At 38.9% G+C, this 21,389-nt stretch overlaps 1 protein-coding gene across 9 annotated transcripts in view; it reads right to left on the minus strand.

Moving 5' to 3' along the window:
- CARMIL1 (capping protein regulator and myosin 1 linker 1) overlaps nt 1–21,389 on the minus strand; it is a 193,631-nt gene that overhangs the window by 80,584 nt on the left and 91,658 nt on the right. For all 9 annotated transcript variants that reach the window (XM_048289240.1, XM_048289236.1, XM_048289234.1 and 6 more), the window contains exons 9-13: nt 17,376–17,451; nt 14,747–14,835; nt 9,685–9,779; nt 5,599–5,685; nt 1,200–1,303 (exon numbers count right to left, since the gene is read on the minus strand). In XM_048289240.1, the coding sequence (XP_048145197.1) occupies nt 1,200–1,303; nt 5,599–5,685; nt 9,685–9,779; nt 14,747–14,835; nt 17,376–17,451 (451 nt within the window). The remainder of the gene's footprint in view (nt 1–1,199; nt 1,304–5,598; nt 5,686–9,684; nt 9,780–14,746; nt 14,836–17,375; nt 17,452–21,389) is intronic.

Raw genomic sequence — 21,389 nt, forward strand, 5'->3', positions numbered from 1 at the left:
ACTTAAAAAATTTCCTAGGGTTTATTTTAATGGCTAAATATCAGGATTTCCTTGCTCCTGTTAGCAATCCACGGATTAAGAGACCTCACTATTAATAATCTTTATCTTTGAACCATCTCTCTGAAAAGCTAAGAAAAGCCCCACTTTCTGCATTTATCTCTTAAAATATTGTGGGTAGACCTTAGGTTTCTTTAAGCACTGCCTACAAAAGTTGTACGTTTTATTTTCCTTTTTTTTTTTTTTACATAACTTGCTATGTTATTCTCTCAGAGTAATTCACTGTGTGTCTTTACTTACATTTAACTATTTATTTGCTACCTTTAAAACCCTGTTGTCCCACTGACCCTTTCACCTCATATCTGAAAAGGCTAGTTCTTTGAATATGCTGATGAATCTGCAAGTAAGATATGTGAAACCGTCATGAGCTCAGATCTGATTGCACTTTAAATGATGAAATTGGTTGACTGTAATTTTGCATCTTCTACATGTTCAATACTTAGAATTCAAAACCTGACAGTTACATGCACACAACTTTTGATGGGAGAGAGAAATACAGATGTAATAGTCAAAAAGTGAATATATAAAAATTGAGTAGTAAGTGGATTCTGTTACAGAGAAAATAGAGCTGCACCTCCATGGCAATTGATCAACTGAACAAAGGAGTCTAAAAAATAACTACATTCTTCAAAGAATCAGGAGTTTCAACAGCATGTGTCAAGGAGGTGCACAGGTTTATTTATACAAACAAAAACACTGAAAAACAGAAATTAATTCTTTCCAAGTCATAAGAAATAATTTGCTTCCAACCTTCCAATGAAAAATTTGTAATACTCTTATCACTACAAAGATGATGAGGGTTTTTTAATGGTGTTTTCATCACTTTCAAACAGAACTCAAAGAGAACGAAAAAGTGTTTTTTTCCATTGAGAAAAAGTGGTACCCTTGCACTCTTCTCATTTATCGGTAGAAGCCAAAGACTAAAGGCATGAACTAAAGTTATGTGGATTTTTTTAGTTGTGTGGGGAAGTTCTCTGACTATATACTGAAGAGTAGAGATAAAATTGTTATTTTCTCTCCCTACTAAAACTGTACAGAAATAAAGGCCAAACAGGATCTGAACAAAAAAGGTTTTTGCCTTTCTCTCAACCATTAATTAAAACACCCATTCATTATGCCCCCAGTGAAAGGAAAGTGCTTACTGAGAGATCATCTCCGCGGAGCGCATTCCCTGAGAGGTCAAGATAGACGAGCGTGTTTGCGATCAGCGAGTTGGCACTCAGTGACTGGGAAAGGCTGTTCACCCCTGCCAAGCAAGAGATCACAACTCAGCTGAGCCAACCCTACACAAAACTGGCCCAGGGCCTGCAAAGGCACAATTTCAGTGAACACAGACACACACAAATGTTTAATGACTTCCTATTGCCATCACTGTACTGCAGCAGAGGGATACGGATCACCAGGCAGATATGAGACCCTTCTCTGACACAGCATGCCCAGTTCTGCCTGGACCAACTTCCCTGATGGAGCCACAGAGTGTTATACTTCCCAGATCTAGCATGTATCTAGATCCATTTTCAAAGGGACTTTAAAAAAGCAGTTTACTCCATAGTGTTAAGCCAGTGTCTTCTAACAAACAATAATGTTTAGATAAAAGTATCTGTGCAAGTAGATGAAAGCATATGTAGAAGACCAAGTACATTAACAATTATAATTGCTGAAACTTCAAAAGCGACTGATGAGACCCAGAAATTAAAAATATTTCAATTAATGTATTTGCCTGTAATCTCATAAAAATAGTTAATTAAAGTACCAAGAGATGCATAAAGACTCTCAGTTGCTTATCAGAACAAACATATTTTTCGCATTAAAATTAAAAAGCTCACATCGGGAACAAACCAGTCAGGGCCTTCTTCCACTGAAATTTTTCAGCTTTTCAAAATCCAAATTAGGACATGGCTATTTCTGATTCTTTCAAATCTAACTTTCATCTGAGGGCTCTGCAGCTTATCATTAGCTTCTCAGTTTATTGTAGATAGTTATTGCTGCCTTTCAAGCACTATATGCATGTGTTCCATATATGCACAGGCATCACTGTGTCCTTTAGTTGATGCAGCAGTTTCTTTTTAAGTCCCTGGCAAAACCTATAAAGAAGGCAAGTGATCTACTACACAACATTCAACAATTTCTCAAAGCTGGTCAGTGAAATTGGACAGGCATTCAATTGATGAAACATGTCCAGTCTTCACTTAAAAACTATTATAAAACTGATTTGCCAGTGAGGATGTAGAAGAAACAGTTAGAAAGCTACTGGAGACAAAAATATCTACGTCAGTGTTTTAATTTTCTGAGCCTTCAAATATTAAGGAAGTCTCCCATGGTAGTAGTATGGCGTGCCGGTTTGGCCAAATTTAGAAATACATCCTCTGAGAGAAGGCAGGTCACAAACCACCCCTCCCCCACCAGGTTTGGGAAAAAATAAATTTTCCTTGAAGAAAAGTGAAGAGATAAAAACTATTTATTTAACAAACACACAGGAAAAAGCTAATAATGCTAAATAATGAAATCTCTCACTGTGGAGAGAAACCTGGGAAAGTGTTCGAGTCCTCCCTTTGGTCTCCTCAGAGCTGGGGCTTGGCCCAGGGCCAGGCCCTCTGTGCCCGGTGGAAAGTCCTCCCGATGCGCTCTGATATTGAAGCAGTCCAGCAGAAAAGGGAGAAAATCCGAAATTCCAGGGAAGGAAAAAAAGGTTTAACTCTCAGTCTCTGTCCAGATAAAAAGAAGCTGAAAAGCTGGCTGAAAGCTGACTGGAAAACCACAAGCTGGGTGCTTCCTCGCTCCCCTGCTGCAGCTGGAAAAAAGTCACTATCTCTGGGTGACCTTGAACAAGCTGCAAACTGCTTTGAAAAAGTATTGCTCAAGTTTTCCTCCCCCCTCTCAGGCTTGGTTTAAAGGCATAGAAAGGCACAAAGTTAATTTCTGGGCATAGAGCAGCGATATAGGATACACATCATAAAGTCACCCCAAGACATATGGCTCCTGGTTTCAGCAGGCTTTTGAAACTGGAAAGTATCAAAGCACAGCAACACCTTTGTCAAGTCTCAAATCTTTTATGCTCAGTGTCATTTTTCCTTTAGCTTGAGATTGTGTCGTTGAATCTACACCTTATTGCTAAAGGTAAACTGCAAACTAATACTTTCTGAAACTTCAGAAGATCTAAAAGCTCTATTTAAACACTTAACCTTATAGCTCTGGATTCACTTTAGTGACCCTTCTCAACAACATTTACAAGCAACAAGAAGAAGGAGGAACAAATGCACTTTTGTCCTGGTTGCTCAATGGTACTTAGTTGGCAGCTGGGGTTCCAGCCAGGTTAAACTATCAGCAATTCAGTGTGTACAACCAAGAACCAATTCTGGGAATGCAGAAGCAGTGTCTGAGTTTGAGGGAGAAGAGCTATCAAACAATTCATAATGTTGCTGCTTGTTTCACGCTTAAAAAGGGCCAACTGCTGAAAATCAGCCACATCAGTGACGGCAAACAATGTGAAGGAGGGATTTTTTAAATTAGCCTCTGGCCTGAGCTCAGAAAAGCAAGCTTTATCTTTGAATAAGTATACTAGAATTTTCCATTTAACCAGAATCTTCAAATCAATAAATTTATGTTTGAACTTCACCCTACCTCATGCTATACTCTAACAGTAATCTCACTTTCATTTGCAGACAATCTTTTATGCTCTTTTACTACTCTCAGGAGGCTCAGACTGTTAACAGCTCTCAGGAACTTTGAGATACAATATTTGAAGAAAGATCAGCTGGGAAGTTGCCACCTGAACTTCACTCATCAATCTTAGAAACTTATCTCAAATAGAAAGCACTTTTAAAATAAGGTCAAAACCTGCAAGGGATTGTTCTGAATTTCTGAAAAGCTTAAATTAAAAAAAATTATTAAAAAAAAAAAAAAGGAAAAGAAAAAGCCTGGAGGAAAAAATCCACTCACTTTAGAGTCTACTGAATCCAAGATCCAAGGACTCTTTTAGACTTTCCCCACAGAAAGTATTACAAGTTCAAAAATTGCCTCCCAAGTTAAAACCAAATCATTACTGTCTTCTTAAGTTAGAGGAAAAACTGACAGCTTTGCAGCAACCTGGGTTGCTTCAGGTCCCGAGGGTATAAGAATTCCCATTTTAACACATGGCATACACTATTCTTAGGGAATACTGAGGAGCTGCCATGGGACAACAATCATGGTAACATGTTACTCTGAAGGTCCTCAGTATTAGACATACTGGAAAATATTTCAGCTTTTGCATAAAGATCATCTTTAAAAAGTATGTTAAAAACCTTCAGATTCTTTTAATAACCTCAGAATTCACTTTCACTGACAAGAATTGTGTGGGTGAACTTCATCAAGCTGGCATTTATTCTTTATGAAGATGGAAATGTAGCTACAGTGTTCTCTTGACTCAAACTTCACAATCACTTGCTGAAATAATTCAGGTCACATGAAGAAAAGTACAGAATGAATGAACATACCAGCACTGCATAAACTTCTGTTAAATTCACAAGTATCTCATTTCAAGAGTACATGTTACATTAGTCAAGATTCTTAATCAACTGATTGTCACCAAAAATTGAGTTAGCAGTAGAAAACAACAACCCCAGAGTTTAATAAAGTATTTTTAGTGAAAATCATGATTTAATAAATTCACCTTAGGATTTACTGTTTACTTAAGCATAATAAGAGCCATATGGACTCACAACAAAACAGCAAAAAGTCCTTTACTCCACCCATATTTCCCCAGGTCAATCCTTGAATCTAAGGAGAACACAGAATCTGCACTTCACAGAGCAATAATTAAGAGGATAAAAGGGCATGGTTTCTATCTGTTATCAGCTAATGTCCTTCATACTGTTAACTCATTCATCTATTCCAGGTCATCAACATCTACAAAAAAGCAGCAATAATGTCAGTGTGGTTTTTCTATTTTTAACACTCATCTATACAGGAGACCCTTGGTTTGTGCAGTCTGTTTAAGAGGTCACTGCTTCTATTATTTGTAAAACAGAAATGCAAAAAAATCTGAAAGATTCTGACTTGTGTTTCACTGCTGTTATCACTTTTAAAATATACAAACATTTCAATTACAAGATCAAATCAGAAATTTGTAAATTATAAAACAAAGAAGTCTTTAGTCAGAGCAAGTCCCTCACCAGCCATTGTCACAATGCCTGGTTTCATAAAATAACTGTGTGCAAAACATTTGGAAATTTCCCTACGCGTTTTTGCTTCGACATTTTTTTGAAGGACATATGAATCATATCTTTTATGTCAATCCTAATTTCAGTCTTCCTTTATAATACAGGTTCAAACTTAACCCTTACAGAAGCAAGTTAGAGTTTATCAAAGTGATGAAGGGTACCCAGAACTGAGTCCATGGTTCAGCAACCCAGGACTGCAAAAAAGCAGTTGCACTGTTGAGAAAATACATGTAAATAATTTACAAAACTAATTCGTTTATAATCTGGTAACAAAAAGTATTTTTGGTATGTAAGTCTGAAAGCTTTAGAAGAGGAAAAGGGGCATATTTATAAAACATACCTTTAGGTGACAAGGAGGTTTTAGATAAATTTAAATGCTTCAGTCCCTTTGGAAGTTTGGCGAACTGGATGCTCAAAGATGACACACCTGTTGGGGGAGCAAAGACAAAATGGATGTTTTCAGGCTAATTGTGTGACCTCAGGTTTTCCCAGCAAATCTCACCAGGGGCGAACTGCACCAGTGACACTAGAGGAGGAACTGCACACACCCTGCAGGTAGGCTCTGTCATTTTATGATTCTAAACCTTTGAAATTACTGATATAATCAAGATCCCTGCCTTGATAACCACTGAACAAATAGGGAATCTTGTTGTTAACCATCAGTAATCCTCCATAATTAAGAACTATATAATACATAAATACTTTTGAGAAGGAGTCAATGTGAAGCTATTACAACATATCAAACAGTCAGTACTTGGGAAATCTGGAAGCTTTATGTTCCAGGAAAAAAAACTAAATTAAAAAATCTAGCCACAAACTAAAACCTAACAATGGTGCTTCACACAAAGCTTCAAACTATTTTTATTTTCTTTTAAAAGGAACAGCTATGAAGGGAAGAAAGGCACCCACATTAGCCAACATCACCCTCTTTTTCTGAGGCAAACCCTAAGAGCCTGAAACCTCTACCAAGTCATAATGGCCACTTAATTCCCTTACAGTAGCCTGCAGGCTACCAGCAAAGACACAGGCTTGGAAATGCCACAACTGCTGGTAATCCTAAAAGTAAATCCTATTAAGATGCTGACACAGACTGGACTACCTCAGCACAAATTCAACAATAGAAGAAAACCATAAAAAGGCACTTTTCATTAAAGCCTTTACTCGGTGTGTCGAAGTTCCCCACTCCAAAAATTTAACACTCCATTTTAAGCAAAAGATTGAAATTTGATTAAGAGGGCATGTCCTAAACAACAATGGAACTAAATAATGAAATATTTATTAGAGAAATAAATCTACATAGAAACTCCAGGCTTAACCTGAGGTGTGAAATAGTCCTTTAGAGCAACTCACTTGGAGAGAAAAGGGCACAGAGAAAGAGGGTAAAACCTTTTGCTTGATTGAAAACACAGTAAATTAAAAAGCTGATACCCTTCTCCGCATACACAGACATGAAACAGTGTGTGAAACTGTAGGTCACATACCTATGTTTAGTCTGTTTGTATTCTGTTTTACTTATCACTGATAATGAAAGAGCCAGCTACCTTGCAGATACTGTGGTAGGGGATTTTTTTAATGCTCTCTGTAAAAGCACGTTGCATGCAACATCTATGCAGATCAAAACAATACACAGTTTTTTATTTATATTGCTAAAATATTGGACCCATGAGGCCTTGGAATTGTTTACTGTTAAGCACAATGTTAACCAGATATCTTCATAAATTTTCAGAGAGAATGAATCAAATCATACTAATAGGATTTTCCTCCATAGCTCTGTAAGTACAATCAGTATCACTAAGGACACCACAAATGTAATTTTTGCTGTTAAGCATTTTGACTAAGACATGCAGCATAGAGTTTTACCTCTCCACCTTTGTATTTAGCTAACAATCTGCAGACCAGTTATCGTTCCTGCCAAGCTGAACAATTTTAACATCTTACTAGCACTGGGGTTAAGTTATAGCTAGACTAAGACACAGGAATCAGGGGCAGAAAAGGAAAAGTGCTTCTGGTTACTCAGGCCCTTGAACACCCTTTAAGTCACTCATTTTTGCTAACAGCATCACAGAGATGAGAATTCTAATGGCAGAAGTGGAGTTAGTGGCATCCAGGCACAGTTTGGAATTTGAGTACTACTAGGCTTCAGTATGTTTGTTTTGCATTATTTTTAACAAAATATGAGATTAAATTCTGATCCTATTAGAGCCAAAAGCAAAACTTGCATCACTTCAGCATGGTTAGGTTTTCAAAGACAAGACTGATAATAAACTTTCCAGGTGTTAGTCTCACAAATGTTGACAGTACCATAAAGGACAGCCAATCTCAAATTAAGAGCCTGGTCTCAGTAAAAAAATCAATGCATATAAACACTGCACTGTATTTGAACTGAAGAGAGGTCCTATGCTTTAGCTAAACTAAACCCACTTCCCATGCTGTTGGAATACAGACAGTTGCATTAATATGTAATAACATAATGTTTTCACTTACTGGTACTCAACAATATATAATAGCTTAGTGTACAAACAAGGTACAATTTGTTCTTCTCCAGAAAACACAACTCTGGGATTTCCCTTATAACTGCAAAATAATCTAGTTCCAGTTCCTGCAGGTGATTTTTCAAAAGGTATTTTTCCAAATCCATATGTCTATATAGATCTCCACTTTTACTTGTGAAATCCTTCCTTCCTCTCCAGTTTACCAAACCTACCTTGCACCCCAGGAATACCAGATCACAGGACACTTAAAATTTTCTTGAACTGAAAAGTTGCAATATCTGCACATTTCAATTATAGTTAATTTCTCTTTAAGTACTCTATAACCTAATTCTCTAATGAAAAGGTCAAATCTTAATTGCGTATTTGACAGGAGAGGCTGAGATAATGAAAAAACCTTACTAACTTCTTCAAGCTGTAGTTTCTGCATTTCATTTTTATTTATATGTGGATACTGCAGAATGGTCTGAATCTATAGGTTTGTTGCAAAGAAAGCACCTCCATGGATATGTTTAAAAAACGAAAAAAAGATCCCCTGCACTGTAGAGTACCCAATGTTTGGTCAACTGTTTTGCTTCCAAGATAAGTATGAGTTCCTTTGAAAAAAACCTTTTCAAATAACACAATCTAAATACACTTCTTCAGAAGCAGAATCAACAGTGTAGCAGCCTTTTTTCCAGCTTACAACAGAAATTTCTGTAAAATGCGGTAGGCCTATGGCACATCGTAATAATAACGTTCTTCAGCAAAGCATTGGCTTTCATGTGATATGAATTCTTAACAAGGACAAGCAATAATTAGCAGGCAAGAGGTAATCAAAAGAGTTAAAGCAATTCATGTGAACAATTTCAAATAAAAAACTACTCAGAACAGATTAAAAACAAAAACATTATCATACTTGGTTCTAGTCAAAAGAAAAGCGATACAGAAGTAGCAAGGGAAAAAAAAAACCTTCGCGGGTACTTTTCTCTTCACTGAACCAGCAAGAAAGAAGAGACACCTACAAAATTCTGTGTTAACAACGTTCTGAGTCAATCAGAATTAACAGCTTTTCTATTTTGAATCATGACAGCAAAGAGAATAGAAAATTTCCCCCAAACAAACCAAATAAAACAAGAAAAGGTACACAGTGTAAAATTCTTATTTTTCTTCTGGCCCAACAGGAGCACAAGATAGTCTGATCCCAGAACACTGTGTGACTGGAATGCATTAAGTGAAGCAAATGGAAATCTCATTTGGGCAGTGCTGAAGGGTCAACTCCAGACTGAAAGAATGTAACCTTATTTTAAAAATAAATGCCTCTTGGGTGAAAAAAAGAGTAGACAAGGGAGAGGAATGACTTGATATGCGCTGAAATCATGCCTAGCGGTGCCTAGTCTGAGAACAGCTGAGCTGTTCAGCTTGATTTTCCAGCTTGTGGAGTTATCAGCACTTTGCTCCAGAAGAATGCCAGTTATGCCAGTCTTATTGAACATCACCAAGACCTCACAACAGGACAGGTTAGCACAGAGCTGAGAAAAAGGAATAATTTTCATACTGAAAATCAATATGGCATTACAGCTGAAATAAAAAACACAGAACCATAAGAAAAATATAATCCGAGAAACAAAGTTGCCTTGTGCTTCATACTTCAACCGACTACACTGCCTTTAAAAATGCACACCACTTTTTTTTTTACTCTCTAGTCCTAAACAATCACTGTGTTCTATCTTCCTTTAAAATCCAGGGTTGGTTTAAGACATTTAAGTATTTCTCACCACACCAATGGATATGCATAAGTCAAAAAGAATGGTAATTCTCAGTCATTTGTGAACAACAGAAATTTACAGTAGCATTATGCACAAAACAATAACCTATTATTCAGGCAAAGCTGAACAGAGCAGCAATAATCCTCCTAATACATTTATAGAAAGAGAAAAATGTAAATGTTACAGTACCTCTATCTTCAAGCGGATTGCTAGCAAGGTTGATCGTATGGAGTCCTGAGTTGGGATTATGGGCTAGGGCACTGGCTAGTTTCTGTGCAAAATCTCTGCAAAAAAAAGAGAGGGAGAAGGAATCCTGTTATCTCCTCTGTCAACAGCACATGCAAAGGCCTAAAAGCATCAAGGGATTAGTAGCCACAAGTGGCCTATGCTACTGCAGAGCACCAACTGATTCCTCATGGTTCTAAACAATGCTTATCTGGCTAATTTGCTATCTTTCTTCATTATTTTTTCATTCTGTGACCTAAGAGACTGGAGAGCATTCAGTCAAAGCCCAAAATGCTTTTGACAGAGATCTGAAGGTATAAAATAGGAGTTACACAGAATAACTGAAAACTTGCATGCCACAGGAGTGGGAGAAACACACCAACTTGCATACCACCACCTTCTTCACTCACAAGCCACCCTGCTCACTTGCAGCAGCTCTCTGCCAATAGTCACTCAAACACATGGGCTTTCCAGCATATCCAGAAGTATTTCTAACCTTATAAAACAGCAGGAATAGCTCTCTCAAAGAACAGCAGCATGCTGATGAACTGGTCTTTTGCTTCTTTTTACAGTGAGAAGCATCAAAGCACTTAGCTGGCTGATCACAGTCCCAGCAATGGATCCAAGAGAGATGGCCGAGTATCAGTTTTGTAATGCTGAAAACAGCCAGGCCAGGTAGCAGAGATAACTTTGAAGTAACCTCCACCAACTGGGGGAGGTAGATGTAGCAGCATGACCTCTGTTCCAAGGCCACTTGAGAGGCAAGGGACCCCTGTCCTTTCTGCAAGTGCTCTGCTGCAGCTGGGCTGCCAGCACCCACGGCACTAAGTTCAAAGTGAGCTTGGGTTTTCCTGCACACCACACTGCCAGGCTCTGCTGGAGACACATTCCTTGCATTAAGTCAGAAGGCTGGTGTCTTATCAGCTCTAAGACAAATCCTCAAACCTGTTCTCACACCAACTGGAAAGTTATCATGTAATAAGGGACTAGACCTACTGTGGGCTTTTGATAAAGTGAGGCTATAACTTCAGTGTTCTTGTTTCGCCTAAGTTAGACACCAAGATAGAAAGCAAAAACATGTCTTGAACTTCCTTCTTTCTCTCTCTGCCTTAAAGTACATTATCTTTCCTCCTGTAGGCCAGTGGTGAAGAGCTACCAAAATGCTAATTAACACTGCCCTCTTTCCTTGGAACAGATCCTGCCTGCCATCAAACTCTGTGCTGAGAATCACAGAGGAGAATCACATCCTCTTCTAGTATTCGGAAAAGAGAGGACACTGAACAGCAATAGCTTCAATAGCTTTTGGTTATCTGCAGTTGCAAAGTTTACTGGAGTACGGAGATGCCCCAGGGAAGTTTAGTTTCCCTTTGAAACCCTATGTCCTTTAACAGACTTCTGGGGCTAGAACTGGTTCCAGCTCTGCAGATGCAGGATGAAGGGCTGCCTTTAGGAGAAACATATTCTCTTCCTAAAATACAAGCAGCATGTGAATACAAACACTCAACAGAAAGAACTTCTGGACTTGAAACTTTGCCACCTGACAGGCCCCAGGGTCTCCTGCTTTGCTACCAGCTGCTGCTGCAGAAGACTACGGATCTCCTGTAGGTCCTCAGTTACATTTGCCAACACTCTGGAAATCCTCCAGCATTTCAAATGGTGCTAGATGCCTGCCCTTAAGCAACTGAATCAAGCTCCTTATGTCCAGCCAAGAAAAATGAGGTTTTGAGTTAAAAAGCAACAAACCCTTTCTTCTTGAGGAGTTTCCTCCTCTTCCTTTATCCCTAACAGATTCTTGTCACTACAGTACTTCGCCTATACCTCCAGGCTTGTTTACAAACTCTGCTCCAGCTTTCACCAGCAATATAGGCAGGATTACTAAACTTTCAGGAGAACTAGAGTGTGTGTGAGCTACTTAGCAAAGGCACAGCAAATCAACTGCCACCAGAAAGCAGGGATTATCTACATTAGGCTCAAAGGGCTCCAAGGCTCATTTTGGAAAAGATAATACAACAAACAACACACACTCCCTGTGCAGTCTCTGCCATAAATAGAGGCACCTTGGCAATGCTAATGGAGGAACATCTCTTTCCCTCCTTTGTTCACTACTTGCTTCAAGTCATAAAATTCATTATATCCTTTGGCTGCACACTTACAAACAGAGCATGCAGTGTAAGTCTGTAACTTTCTATAAAGCATCAAACTTGTTCTGTATGCAGTACACAGCCACGTTTGGCTGAAATGAGCATATTCAGCCTTGGAGGTAAAGCCCCAAAAAGATTCAATTTCAGTATACATATGACAGACTAAGGGTATTTCATCAAGGGTAAGAATACCACAAATCTGGAAATCTCAGACAAAACAATTCCTTGAGATCTGTCTAGACAACATCTCTGTAACTGAAAAAAAGAGGATGTGTGGGAGGAAGCAACACTGTTAGGTCTAAGGACATTAAGACTGTGTCAAAAAGGGGAGGATAAGACTCAACATCACTGCCAAAGGCCCTCTGGATACCAGCAACAGGCACTTCTCTTGTTCCCCATGTTGCAGCTGGCCACTCCCTTTGGAACGGGGCTGCGCAGGATGGGGTGAAAGGAGGCAGGGACATTCCGTCTGCCAGCTTTCAGAGAGCACATAAGTGCAACAAATAATCACTTGCACCAGCTCCTGCAAACAGGCCTTTGCAGACTGGAAAGTCTGTCTTGCAGTTCCATGGCAATCACGGAGTTGGAAGGGACTCCCAAGGATCAAGTCCAACTCCTGGCGCTGCACAGGACACCCCAACAACCCCACCATGTGCCTGAAATTGCTGTCCAAATGGTCCTTGAGCTCTGGTAGGGTTAGGGCCACGACTAGTGCCCTGGGCAGCCTGTTTCAGTGCCCAACCACCCTCTGAGGAAGAACCTTTTCCTAAAAACCGAGTCCTTGCAGTTTAGCATCTCCCAACACTGCAGGCCGAGGGCAGCTCCCACCATATACAGCCTGTGCCTGTCAGGCCAAGCTGCAAAGCCTGACAGACACCAAAGCCCAGCCTAACCAACAGGCCCGTTCAGAAATTAATATTTTGGTTATCACATATTGTCCCATTCCTCTAAAGTACCTCAGGGGTTAACCCTCTTTTCAAGGTCATTTTTTGGGTCAGACTGAATTACTCTCCTCTCCCTGAAATCTGGACATCACCTATGTTAACTAAAACACTTATCAAAACATTAGCAATTGCTGTATGCATCGAAGCCTTCCAGTGTAATCTAAACTGCATCCTTTATGTGTACTTAAAGGAATAGCAATGAGGATAAAATTTCCAAGAGCATCTAAACTGGCACAAATCTTATCAGACAGAGGCTTTCACTTGACATCCTGTTTTTCCCAACAGGAAGTTCACACTTCCCTAGTTCTGGGTCCTTATTACTGCTACTGCACAATAGTTTGCTGTTTCATCATTTGGGAAGATGACAAGTGTTTATGAGGCTGTGGCCCAAACCAAATCACAGAAATGAGTGGTTGGAGATAGAAAAGAATAGAATCATCTTAAACTGACTCTGCTGCAGGAAGAAATATGCTCTTGCAGCTGCTCGGGTTATTTCTTACAGCTTTACTCTTGGTAGCTCTTTCTTTACCCTGCTTTGGCATTCTATCACAGCTCATTAAAAATGACTGGTCTGTAAGCCACGGGAAGGAAGACACCCAGCAACAACAGGATCACCTAGCAAACAGATATGAAAAATGGCAAAGCTGACAAATGCATCCTTGGCAAAAACAGACAGTGTTGATCAGAACAGATACACACCAAGGCACAATGCCAAACACTCTGCACGTAGATGGAGACATGAAAACTAAAGTCACAGGTTGATTATCTGTCAAGTCCTGTTAAAACTGAAAGCAGTTAATCCAACTGTGATAAGTTGAGGTAGGCACTGTGCAAAGGTAATCAAGATATCCTTTAATATTAATGATTATAACTAGATTTTGTGGCACATATTGCAAGAAAAATGAGACTAAAACCAGGGACTTGTGTTTGAATGATAGCTATTTAAAGCAGAGCACTAGTGAAAGAGAAAGTTTGTGTGCTATTCCAAACTCAACCTCAAAATTTCTCATGTCATGGAGGCAATTTTCTTTAAAAGCCATTTCAATGCAAAGACCACTTTAAAAAGGAGAAAAAGACTCAAACAATGGAAGAGGAGACAATGTAAGGCACACCAAATATTTCCCCTGTGCTTGTTTCCCTTTATTTGTAATTTTGCATAGTGTTCTGCTTCTTCCACCTTTCCACTGCTTCTTTAATTAAACAAAAAATTCATTAGCACTAGAGTTTATCTTGTCTGCATTGTCTTGGACACTACCCTAACACTAAAACAAGCACTACAAGTACAAACTAGCTCAGTTGGAAGTAACTTCAACTTTGCTTCTATTTCCTGTGTTACCTAGTAACTACAACTTACTGCATTTAAAACATATGCAAGGATTTAAATGTATAGCTTATTTCTGTGTATCTTCCTTTTAAGTCTATGGCAAGCCATTAAACTTACTTATCTACTTTCTTCAAAAAAGTGGTTAATGTAGAAGTCCTGTTATATTTGAGCAGACAGCAATCCACATTAAGATAACACCAGCTCATTTGGAAATGAAACAACAACGTGTTAAGCGAGATGGAATAATACACTTTTTTTAACAAAAACTAAACTACTGTTTTTTAAATGATAAAAAGATGTTGATAATACTTCTGTTGGAGCCATATTTGGAGAGGAACAGTGGGAGCTGGTTTAAAGTTTACGCTCTTTTTCAATCATTTTGCTCCACTTAACCCAACTCTCCAGCCAGAATCTTAAAAACCACCACTTTAAAGGGATTTCTTGGATATAAGGACATTCTGGAAAACGTGATAAAAAGCTTGTGACTACAGGCTCCTCAGAACTAGACAGACATTGAGCACATCTTTTTTAATGCTTATTCTGGCCAACATACATCACACATCCCTTTCAGTGGGACTAAGCAGCATCTAAAGCGACATTTCAAAGGAATTACTTACGTTCTAAGCCCGGCATTCTCTAATACCAGTTCTTCCAATCGATTGGACCTACTCACCACCCGCAGTATCTGCTCACAGAGATCAGTGGACTGCCACAGAAAAGACAGAACAGTGTTAAAGAACACAAACATGGAACAGACAGTTATTGAGTTAAGCTGTACATCATAACGGGATCCAGGCCACAACCATCTTCTTGTTATACATAAATAAGAAGTAAAAATACCAGAAACACCCAGGAGAGTCAACAGAAGACTTCTGGAAAAGACTCAGAGAAGCAGGAGGCAGACTAAAGGCAAATAATTAATGAACCAGGCCACCTAACCAAAGGGGGCAGAATTTTTATAATGACGGTAAAAACAACCTAAATCATGTGGTTCAGAAAAAACTCTCACTTAATTTTTAAAGAAATCTTATTCCTATGCATGCTAATCCTTCAGGAAAAAGTGGTAACTAGTGCAAAGGAGAATAAAGCCTGACCAGGAATGACAATTAAACACAAAGAAAGATGTTAGAAGGAAAACAAAAAAAAAAAATCCCAAAAAACCTCAGGAGCAAAAGTACCCTAGCTACACATCCTCCAAAGACTCCCAAGGACTAGTGTTTAAGGGCCAGTATATTTGGGTATGAATTCTTCCAGCCTATGCTGAAGCAAATCCCATCTCATGATCCTACTGCTGTTGAATTCTAGAATTTGCATGGATATTTGCAAGTGCCATGAACAAAACATGACAACAAAAGAGTTTGTTTGCTCTGCTCATTCAAATAGAGAGATAAAACCTTAATCATTCAAAAGCCGTGCAATGAACTCTGTACCTCATCACCTTTTATTATAAACTTCTATTTTGCTTCTGGATTTGACTTGTCTTTTTCCCCCCGCAGCTGGCACTAACCAGTGTTCATGTGATATCCAAAGTCATTATCATGAAGTGCTGAAACTATTCTGTTACCTGACTTTAAAAACAACGTGACATTCATATCTGGGACATCTTTGTCTCTAATGACCGTCTGACATTTTCTAGCTTGTGTATTTTTCAGGGTTTGGGTTTTTTTACTTTTAAACTAATTGAATGTCCAAAAAAAAACCCTAAACAAAGCAAACGTGCTCTACTACACTTGCAAAATCTTATTAATCCTTTACACAGCAAGGGCTGACAAATTTTGGTGAAGACTGTCAACTCAGCCATCTTCCCAATTCTTTCTCTACCATCCATACTTTAATAATTCAGAATATTATCACAATCTTTCTACAGTACTGTGACTGCAAGTGGAAAGCTTCATGCCTGTACTATAAAACCACTATGGGTACTGTCTATCAAACACAATGTCAGAGTGGGACTCGTGAAACACAATGCACTTGATGGCCTCCGGATATGTCTGACCTCATACTGACCCTCGACAGTGTTCTTATGGCATGGATTTACTGTCCAACAATCTACGTTTTCCTCATTTTTGACTTAAAATGGAGTGTGTGGAAGGTAAGGGGTTGGGTTTTTTTAACTAAATGATGCATTTTCCAGACTGACAAAGTTTATTTGTTTTCCACAGAAAAGTTGCTAAGAAAAAGACCCAAAACTTTCACATAAATATATCTCAGACAGATAATAGGGCCAGGTCTTGTTCTAAGCAAACTACACCAGCCAGTCTTCTAACTAAGCCAACTATCTCATTTCATTGAAGCAGAAACTGATTAATTGCATTGTACCTTTTAACAATGTTGATTTTAACAGCAAACTACAACAGCACTAAAAATACCACCAGTTTCATTCCATGCATAACTTTGAGAGCGATGTCCCAGCAGGAAAGAAGTTTTTTGCCTACTCTTTTGCCAAGAATCACATAAGTTTCAATTGAATTTTCATGGAAAATGATAGCTTAGGAATGTAATGAGAGCTTTACAGATCAATAAAATTGCATCAATTTAAACAAGATGAAACTTAATTTTTAAAGGCCAAAGCTTCTGAAGGCAAGCATGAAAGCACTTTCTCAAGCAAACCACTTACTCTACCTGTGACTATAAACTTTCAAGTTTAGAAGAAATAGTGTATTTTGATATATTTAAAATGCCACCGAACCACTGCTTTTCTTGGCCCTTTCTTCCATAGTCCAGCTTCTTTAGATATGCCCTCTTTTTGCTTTTAGGAAGGAAAACTGATACGGAAAAATACCAGTGCCGCACATCAGGGCTTCAGAAAACTGGGTGAGAAAATCATCAAGTTGCAATGAAAATTACACAGAAAAAACTGCTTTATATGCAAGAAAAAACTGCCAGAATCTTGGCATTTTTTTTCACCTCCATAAAGCAACGATGATTTCTGGCTGCTTTAGTTTCCTATTAGTCACCTACCATTGTTTGAGGGAGTCACCAATGCCTAATGAAGTAGTTTTATTGGCTACTATTATCACGCAACAAAGTTTTCAAACTATATTAGTTGAAATTTTAACAAGACCTGACTCTCAGCAGTGTTTTTATGGTGCAAATTGACTATCCAACAGTTTGTACTTTCCTGATAAGATTAAAGGAAAAAAAAGTTGTCAAGAGATTGCCCAGTTGTACTTGCCTAAAATATTTCACTTTAAAACACAGCACAGCCTGGTAGAAGCAGATAGATTGTTTCAATTTATTACTTACTAATTTCAGATCCTTGGAGGACAGCTTTGTAAACCACTGATTATACTCCAGAGCAGCAACTATAGGTATTAAGTCTCTAGAAAAAGAAAAACACTTTTACACACATTTCATATAACTGCCATTTGAAACAATCTCCTAAGTGTTCTTCCATATCTCATTCCCCATAGTTTTGCAAAGCTAATTGCCTACCATGCCCATTATAGAAAGCTCTCCATTCTCAAAAAACACAAGCAGCAGCTGCATGACTTCCTCTTATTTTAATAGAAAATTTTTGACTGGCCAACTTGCATCCATTCTAGCATGAATTTTAATATCAGGAATTTGTCTGGGCTGCCATTCCTACTTTTAACATAGCTTTTTCTTCAGCCTGTGACATGTTTAAGCTTCTTAATCACCTCTAATTATAATTTAGCATGACGCTAAAAAGCTTTTTGGCAGTCTGATGATTTAATAGAATTCCATGACTGAATGCTTCTAGAGAACACCTCCTTGTCTCATCTCTATAGTTAAATTCCCCCAGGAAACAGGAGACCTGCAAAAGGATAATGCGACATTCAGCACAAACCCTACTTAACTGTAAAAGGGATTTCACGAAAGAAATTCTGAATCATTCCAGTTTTCTTCATTCCAAGCCTCTTAACGTGATCTGCTCTCCCTCTGTTAAGTTTCTCCGATAGCAGATGTTGATAAATGTCACGCCCAGACGCTGCCCCCCAGCAGAATCATTCATCAAGCACCATCACACCACCTAGCAGTGCAGCACTTGGATCATTTTGCTGCTGCATATTAAACACTGATACACACCTACACAGAGGCTTAACAGCTACCTAGAAAGCCCTTGTCCTTATAAAGAAATAAAGAGCTGTAATGTACACTAACTTATCAAGACAGCAAAACAGCGCCATTCAAGCCTCAGTTTTTCTAGGGAGAAATTTAAAAGTATTGGCTTTTATAAGCCAGTCCCCCCTCTGCCTCGCAGCTCTTCATCCAGGACATATGCAGGTAGGCACAGGTCTGCAGCTGACATGCAGCACCCTTCTCCCATCTTCTTTTAATTCCTCCTCTCCTCCAGCTTTCCTCTGCAAACATGCAGGCACTTCAGGGTGGTTGTTAAACACACAGGGAAGCCAGGAGACAAGGCGACATCATGTGGACAAGCATTCTGTAGGCTATATTAGGAACTGCAGTTGCTAGATTTGGAAGTACAAGCATCACTAAGGTAACAGATCGAAGGTGCAGCATTTTGCAGCAAAAGACTGTAGCCCACCAACTGAGAAGCTCATGCAAATGGAGCATTTTCACACTCCTGCAGAGGAACCAGTGTGGGGTGCCCTTCAAGGATTTAAGCCATCTTTCCATCTTGTTCACAGCACACGTCACGTTGTGTGGTGAATTCATTTCCACAGGCACAGCAGAGACTCAGCAGCTTCGTGGAGTGTATAGATTTATTTCTGCCCACCACGTTGTTTTTGTTCCTACACACACACACACACTTCATCTCCGTGTAAAGCAATAACCAACTGGTGAAATGTTAGGTGAGAAAAAGTAACAACCCAGAGGTACTTCCCCCTTAGGCTGGGCAGGCAGGAATCATTCTATGGAGCATGAAATGTCCACACACAGAAAGGTTTGCTCCTCCTCTGTGGTTCCCTAGCGAGATCAGTAAGGTGGTAATGAATTAGCAGCTTTGACGCCTCTGTTGCCAGTACCTTTGCCTTGGAAGTGGAATGAATAAAAGAGCAATTTTTCAGGTGAAATTTTGGCTTATTCATGCAGCAGTAACAAGGCAGCACAGCTGGGCAAACACTGGACAGGCTGACACTGGAGGAGCAGAGCTGCTCATGCTGTGGAGCACCACCCCCAAAAGAGGCACAAGGCACCACGAGCAGTTGTACTTCAGCCGCCAGCAGCAGCCCAGCTCCTTCAAAGGAACAGAGGGACAATGATCGGGCATCACCAACTGCGAGTGTTCACACCACCAGGGAGCTGGTAAGCCAGCCTGGAGGGCTGGCAAGAGCTCAGGAACTTCTGGGCAGGAGAGTGGATGCAGACAGAACTTGCCTGACGCTGTGCCTTTCCCCCGCTTCCTTCTCTGGCTTGGGAGGGAAATGCCCGAAGGACAAGGGGTGCTCAGGCTCAGTGGCGGAGCTATGACGCTTTCAAGAAATATTTAAAGATGAGAACTTGCAAATCAGCTGTGCTGATTTGTTTCAAAATGTTCCTGGTCCAGCTGCAGCAATGTTTCTTCAATAGTTTAGCCTTCTGCAGTATACAAGGCCTGTTTGTTGAAACCCCAGAGAAGCACAGATCCTGCCTGGGACCTTCATGAACACCAACTGCTAATCCCCCTTCACACCCCCCTTTCCCCCTACTCCCAACATGCCTGCAGACAATGGAACCCTGCCTGTTCTGCAGCAGCTTTACTTACTGTCTAGAAACTTTGCTTTATCAGATTCCACCATCTGATTTTAAGGAAAACTTTTTTTTATTTTTTCATTTTTGTTCCAATTTTTGAAGGTGCTTCTGACCAATGAGAGTCCCCTTCAGGAATTTACCTCTACTCCTTCTCTTGCTTTAAGCTTGTTTAAACTCAATATTCTTTTTATCGAGTTTTTCTTTTCAAAATTTCATATTGCTTTGTTCACTTTATTCAATTACCATCTAGATGTGGTACTAACAATAACCTGAACTCTTTTGCAATATGGAATGAAAGAAAGCTAAGAACCAGTTCCAAAAGCAGGGCCTTCTCATAACTTTCCCTCATTGAGTTACACTGAGATGCTTATATGAATTAAAATTACCATCCAGAATAAGGCAATATTTATAAAGGATAAATCTGTGCCATCTTAAAATGAAAACAGATTCTGTTCTTCTGGAATGCAGACAATCTCTCCAAGCCTCAACAGCATTCAAGCTTATCTAATGCCTTCACATTTTTTCAACATCTCTGTCCCTCAGTGTATTTAAGATGGCAAGAAATCTCAACAGCACAAAGAAAAAATTCTAAACAATCACACTTTTCTTGAAATTTTTTTGAATATCCAAATAAGCTAAAACACATGCTACACAGATGAAAATCATGCTACCATATCAAATAAGCCCTTTTCACTTCTTTTCATTTTTGAGACTTTTTTTGTTGTTAAACAATTCTATGGTTCACAACACAACATAACTTCTGATAAAACCTCTGAAGTCATGTTCCCATGCAACAAGCCATGCTGTGATGCTCTGGGAACTTGAATTCATCTATAATTCATGCCATCTTATGTTGACCTTTAATAGAAATTTTTTACTTTGAAAAAACACAAATTGTTTATTTTTGCAATGCATAGCCCCTGTATTTAGAGAACTGATGTACCTGTCCTATCTTGCTTCAGAGCTAGTACACAACTTAAACTATATAGGTTCAGCAATCCCAAAAATTAGGTGGATGATACAAACAACAGTTTCTCAAAATCCAAAGTACAATGGCATACTGTGAATTTATAGCAGTCCCATTGTCTTAAATATATTGGAAAACACATACATTCTTGAATTGACTGGGATTACAATTCCTAACTTGTATTTTTAGTGAATAACAAGGATTTGGCTTTCTTAATATTTTAATTTTCTTGAAATTTCAATCCAAAATGTTTCTCAGTTCAGTCCTCAACACATAGAAGCTCTCATCACAAGATGGATTCCACGGCATGTAAATGGCTCCAAAACAGATTTGAATCTTTGGACTCAGGCAATCATGAAACACTTAATAAAGACTTTTCTTACCCACACAAATATATTTCTTCAGCAACATCAATTTTGTTAGGCATATTTTAATGAAAAGCTTTTCTAAAATAACAAACCCATTATTTCATTTCCTGGAAGCCAAACTCATTTGCACCAGCTGAGATATTCTAAATACTTGAAACACTTCTATCTACTCTTTCCTATTAAACTGTTCAAACATTTAATTTCTTGAGGCTGGGTATCTGTAGGTCACTTTCTCAAGAATACCCCACAGTCTTCTCATCTCTT

Source organism: Corvus hawaiiensis, chromosome 30 (genome assembly GCF_020740725.1).
Source record: "Corvus hawaiiensis isolate bCorHaw1 chromosome 30, bCorHaw1.pri.cur, whole genome shotgun sequence".
NCBI classification, from domain to species: domain Eukaryota; kingdom Metazoa; phylum Chordata; class Aves; order Passeriformes; family Corvidae; genus Corvus; species Corvus hawaiiensis.